The sequence below is a fragment of the Pundamilia nyererei genome, unplaced genomic scaffold, assembly GCF_000239375.1.
Source record: "Pundamilia nyererei isolate P.nyererei 1_Seehausen unplaced genomic scaffold, PunNye1.0 scaffold00026, whole genome shotgun sequence".
NCBI classification, from domain to species: Eukaryota; Metazoa; Chordata; class Actinopteri; order Cichliformes; family Cichlidae; genus Pundamilia; species Pundamilia nyererei.
The window spans coordinates 4,782,754-4,788,506 of NW_005187427.1; the positions used below are offsets into that span (position 1 = coordinate 4,782,754).

The window sequence follows — 5,753 nt, forward strand, 5'->3', positions numbered from 1 at the left end:
GTCTGTCAGACAGGAAGCTAAGGATCCAGCTGCAAAGGGAGCTGCTCAGTCCTAGATCCTGCAGTTTCCTGTCCAGCTTCGAGGGAACGATGGTATTGAATGCTGAGCTGTAATCTACAAACAGCATTCTCACATTCTCACATACGTGTCTCTCTTCTCCAGGTGTGACAGGGCAGTGTGTAGTGTTTGTTGGAATGTGGAAAAGCCGAAATACACTGTAATATAAAATTATATAATAAGCTCAAGTTGTTCATGTCCAGTTATTCACAAATCAGCATCTATTATCCATTACCCGCTCCAACATAATGTTTGGGTAATCAGAGTAAACATCTGCCATGCTACCGTTATCTGATATTTACTCCACTACAAACTTCTTAAAGTATGTATGCAATCCTCTGCACTTAGTAAATACTGCCCAGAGAGTGAGCAGGGTGCTCTCGGGGAGCTTCCTGTATGATCAACTTTCCTTGTTTTTTTTTTCGTTTTGAATTTGTATTTTCCACCTGATTAACTCACATTAAAGTGTTTGTTTGTTTTTCAGCCAGTTTCATCTCAATGGTCTATTTTTGTCTTTTCTCTTCTGTTTAACAGCACATCCAAATCCAGCTACAGCACCCTCTGAAGATGATCTCCCAGAGCAGTCTGATGATGATAAAAGGAAAAAACTCAGTATCCAAGACATAGTTGACCTCCAAGAGACAAGTTTTACTGTCAGAATCCAGCCTCCGGGAACAGAAAGTTTTGAGCTACAGGTTCTGTTGTTAGTCCCTGTTTTCTCAAAGATTCACTTCACTGTGTCTTCATTTCACTTCAGCTCTCATGTTTCTCCTCCACCATCAGGTGACCGGCCAGATGTTGGTTGTAGAGCTCCACCAGGTGCTTATGGATCATGAGATCACCTGCCATCGCACGTGCTTCTCCCTCCAGCTGGGTGGTGTCACGCTCGACAGCCTTAATGAGCTGCACTCTGTCCCGGGCATCCGTGACGGAGCGGTGATCAAGGTGGTGGAGGGTAACTGCCTCTTCCTGTTCTTACTGCATTAGTTTTGTCTTCATGTGATGATTCACCATTTGAGTCATTTCTCAAAATAGTATTAGAGTGAAAGAAAAACATGAGTACAAAACATCCATACCTTCTTATACTGATGTTAAATTATTTAGCATTACTATTTCTGCATTTCCACTTGATAATCTTATTTCATGAGCATCTTCATATGGAAAATGCTCCCATTTAATCCCGCACTCGTGCAAGATAGATTTGAATCCTTTGTGAGCGTTGTTGCTCCTGTTGCAGAATCTTACTCGGTGCGTGATGCTCGTCTTCATCTCAGACATGTACGTGATCTTCTGAGGAGCCTCGACCCCACCGATGCGTACAACGGCGTGAACGGCAGCTCACTGTCTTACCTCACCTTCTACACCACAGGAAACAATGGTAACACCCCTCTGTCATACATTAGGATCAGCTTCCCTATAAGAAAGCGCTCAACCCTTTCACCTTTACGTTCAACCCTGCAGATGGTCAGAGCGTGGGGAAGAGGCGAGCTTCTGAAAGGGAGTCTGTTGACTGCAGCCCTCCAGAATACGTCCTCCCCGGCTCTAAGGAGCGACCGCTGTGTCCACTTCAACCAGTCAGAGAGGACTGGAAGGTGAGCTGTCAGTTTTTCTACATGCAGTTAAGGCTGGGTAAATGTGCATTTAGTCGTGGTTAAACAACAGTGAAATGACAGCCTTTGCAGTGCCTGCGGGTCTTGACCCTCAGCAGTTGGAACCCACCTCCAGGAAACAGGAAGATGCACGGCGACTTAATATACCTGAATGTCCTGACTATGGAGGATAGAGAACTCAATATTACATCCTCTACACGGGGTTTCTTCCTCAATCAGTGAGTTTTACATGCTATAAAAAAGTTTTATCCATCCTGGCAAGATATTTTGTTCAGATGTTTCCAGTAGGTTTAATAGTTATAATTATAATTAAACATTGGTATTTCCCCTTGAGTACTGTAGTTACTCAAGGGTATAAACTTGCCTTGACTTGGCGTGTGCTCTTCTCTGACTTCTTCAGGTCAACTGCCTTCAACTTTAACCCCAAACCTGCAGTTCCTAAAACCCTTTGCCATTCTCTAGTGGAGCTGCTGAGTCAAGTCAGCCCTGCTTTCAGGAAAAACTTCACCGCCCTGCAGAAGAAGAGGTGAGCCAACTGTTTGGAATCGATTTAGAACTTGTTTTAGCATGAAGCTTGACAGTAAAAATATTTTCCATCCTCTTCTGTGAGCCAGAGTTCAGCAGCACCCTTATGAGCGCATTGCAGCACCATTCCAGGTGTTCACCTGGACTGCGCCACACGAGGACCACACTCTTGACTGCGTGAGAGCGGAGGAGACGCACGCCAGCTACATGGGCCAGGATGAGCATACGGTAGTGGACGCAAGATCGAGGAGGCAACCTAAATGTGGAAATGCAGGACATGTAAAAATATAGGTTTGATTTTACATTTCAACTGATGGCGATGATGATGCTGATATTTAGGTTGTGTGTCATGATCTCAGAGTCGGGACTGGAACGAGGAGCTTCAGGGATGCAGGGAGCTCCCCGGGAGCTCCCTGCAGGAACGACTGCACAGAGAGAGGAGCATTTTCAAGGTGCGGATTCCCAACATCATCTTTCCAAGTCTGTCCTTCATTACTAATGATGCAAACCTGTGATAATCAATTTAAAGCCCAGAAGCCATGACCTCTTATAACAGTCCTCTTATGTTTCCTCTATTCTTCTTCCTCCTCTGGGACCAAATTGTTTTATTGAAACATAAACTCATTAACCAGTATTTGAATCCCTCCTCGCAGACCAACAGTGACTTTGTGGCCGCTGCGACACGAGGTGCTACGGCTGTCATTGACGGCAACATCATGCCGATAAACCCAGGGGAGTCGCCTCATTTGCAAATGTTCATGTGGAACAACCTCTTCTTCAGCCAGGGGTTTGATGTGTCTGAGCACTACCGACCACTAGGGGGAAACACTGCTGCTCACGCTGCTGCCATCTGTGACCTAAGAGGAGCTCAGGTGAGAGATCCTGATGGTATGACTGGGGAGGTGTTTGGGAGGAAATGATCATTTCAGATATCTTTAAGGGTGTAGTTATAAGGATATTAATGGTCAAACTGGTCAAAAAATAATCTGCACGGCTGCAGGCATATGCATCAGTGGACATAGAGGGGCTACACACAATCGGCACAGTTGTGGTGGATTATCGTGGTGTCCGAGTTATTGCACAGACGATCATTCCTGGGATACTTGAGAAAAATCAGGAGGAGAGTATAGTGTACGGCTCCAATGACAACGGCAAGACAGTGTTTACTCATCCGAGGTAACATTCCTACATACTCAGTGAAATCTTATATTGTAGATCTTGATCGAAAAGCCGGACGTGCCCTTTTATTTTGTCACTATTACTGCAGCTCAGCAGGAGTGTGTTTTATGGCAGGTTTCTGGAGCTGCTGGATAAAACCAGTAAGCAGCTGAGAATCCAGCGTCACCAGGTTTTAGACCACAACAACAGACCGGTGGAGCTTTGCTCTGGCATCGAGACCATAGGCATCCTGGGTAATGATGGACGACCTTACATCTTGGACCTCCTGCGAACCTTCCCCCCAGATCTTAACTTCCAGTTCTCAGAGACAGAGGAGAGGAGGGAGGAGGTGCCGAAGGAGTGCCAGAGCTTTGGTTACCCATGTCTCCATTGTCACAGTCTGGCCAGCCTGAGACCTGAGCTGATTGAGGCCTTCATTCAGCACAGGTGAGGGAGACTTTCAGAACTGAACTACTAGACCAGCAGGATGAGCCAATGTTAGAAAATGAGCTTTCCCATCTTCTTATCTTTTATTTTATGATGTAGGTATGAGCTTTTCATGAAGATGGTGTCGCATGAGCTGAGCCAGCTGACTGAACAGGATGAAGCCACAGAGTGGAGTGAGAAGCCCATCTGTGATTCAGATACTGGGGAGAGACCTGCAGCCAGTGCTGACATGGGTGAATAAGACCTTATACAGTGAATAAAGTGAATATGACATATGTACAGAGGTGTCATGCTGAGAAAGAGCATTGCAGATGTGATGTTTGATTTGAAACTGTTGATGGAGAAATCTACAGAAGGTCAGAAGAAGCTGGAACACATGCAATAATCTGCACACACTAAAGAATTTTTATCATAGGCCTGAATCACAGATGATAGAGCCACAAAATGAAAATGCAAATATCAAATGTTAACAGATGTGTGAGGGCAAAGAAAGCGGATTATCTTCATGTTGGCTAACAATACTTTCATATTTGATTTTTGTAGAAATAAGTAAAAGAAATGCGATCCTGAAAGCTTGTAGAGCCGTTGGCTCAGTGAGTGACTCCTGCTTTGACATCCGCTTCAATCCTGATGTTTGCTCTCCAGGTACTGAACACCCTCGTGCTCACATACAAATACTCATATATATATATATATATATACATATGTATGTATGTATGTATGTATATGTTGTGTCAGATTAAAGATGAACTGTGTGTCTTTCCTGCAGGTGCTCGATTCCCTGCTGAGTGTTTAGAGGAGGTTCAGAGGCAAAGGTGCCTGCTGTGGGAGGCAGCTGCTTTTCTCCTGTCGCATCAGATCCCAGCAATGGTCAGTTGTGTGTGGAGTGATAATGTTTAAGTGTACCGTATGCATAAAGTGTAAGATGATGTGTGTGTGTCATTTCTGTTATAGTTGATGGACTGTCTTGACCACACAGCAGTGGCAATGGATGGCGGAAGTCTGACCTCAGCGCTTCATCAGCGGGGTGTGAACGTGCGATATCTGGGCACCGTACTGAGGGAGCTCGGCAGGGTGGAGGAGAGAAGACGACTCGGCCATATACAGGCACATAATACAGCTATTAATAACCATACCACATAAATGCTATTATTCAGCATATATGAATAAGGCGGGTCTGTTAGGCTGGCGCAGCGTGCATTTTTTTCCACTGAATATACCACATTGTATAAGAAACCTGTTCCTAATCGCTATTGTTGTTATTATTATAAGCTTTGTTTATTTTGCAAGAAAATAGAAAAGCGTTTGTCATATCAAGAAATCAAGAAACATCTCTGAAATCAAAAGTTTAAACCTTCATCAAGCCTTTAAATGTTTGTTCATATAGTGTGAAGCAGCAAGAGCAGGCTTCTCAATATTAGCCTTCACACGTAGATTGTGAAGACTGAGCTAGTCCTGCAGTTTGATCTCATGAACTTTTTCTCGAAGTCTTCTCTCCTCTTCCCTTACAGAGAATTTGCGTCAGTGAAATCATCCTCAGAAGTGCCAAACACATCTTCAGGACCTACCTGCAGGTGCTCAGATTAAGAAAACACATGTACTAATCACTACGCAACCTATCATTGTTTTTGATTTATCAGCAATTACCTTATTTTCTCCCAGGATGTGGAACCTGCAGCTTTCTCTGCAGCTGTCAGTCACTTCCTAAACTGCCTCCTGACCTCCTCCTCCTGCTTCCCCGACTCCTTCTCAGACGAGCTGCTCTCCCGTCGCAGGAGCCGCCGACGCCGGAGTCACGGGAGTCGAGTCGCATTGTTGAGTGACAGCGTGTGGGCTAGGCTGACGTCCGGCGAGCTGTGGGGCAGGATCAGGGCTGAGGCTCGAGATTATTATCACTACACATTTGACAGGTGTTTGCGTGTGTGTGTGTGTGTGTGTGTGTGTGTGTGTGTGTGT

General features: G+C 45.0%; 1 protein-coding gene across 1 annotated transcript in view; it reads left to right on the forward strand.

The window, feature by feature from the left end:
• The window catches only part of LOC102201022 (clustered mitochondria protein homolog), a 20,860-nt gene that overhangs the window by 8,072 nt on the left and 7,035 nt on the right, over positions 1–5,753 (forward strand). The window contains exons 4-20 of the mRNA XM_013909468.1: positions 592–752; positions 841–1,012; positions 1,295–1,435; positions 1,519–1,649; positions 1,731–1,885; positions 2,068–2,193; positions 2,282–2,471; positions 2,552–2,644; positions 2,846–3,064; positions 3,193–3,368; positions 3,486–3,797; positions 3,897–4,030; positions 4,341–4,442; positions 4,567–4,667; positions 4,752–4,904; positions 5,309–5,371; positions 5,460–5,715. Coding sequence (XP_013764922.1) covers positions 592–752; positions 841–1,012; positions 1,295–1,435; positions 1,519–1,649; positions 1,731–1,885; positions 2,068–2,193; positions 2,282–2,471; positions 2,552–2,644; positions 2,846–3,064; positions 3,193–3,368; positions 3,486–3,797; positions 3,897–4,030; positions 4,341–4,442; positions 4,567–4,667; positions 4,752–4,904; positions 5,309–5,371; positions 5,460–5,715 — 2,685 coding nt within the window. The remainder of the gene's footprint in view (positions 1–591; positions 753–840; positions 1,013–1,294; positions 1,436–1,518; positions 1,650–1,730; positions 1,886–2,067; positions 2,194–2,281; positions 2,472–2,551; positions 2,645–2,845; positions 3,065–3,192; positions 3,369–3,485; positions 3,798–3,896; positions 4,031–4,340; positions 4,443–4,566; positions 4,668–4,751; positions 4,905–5,308; positions 5,372–5,459; positions 5,716–5,753) is intronic.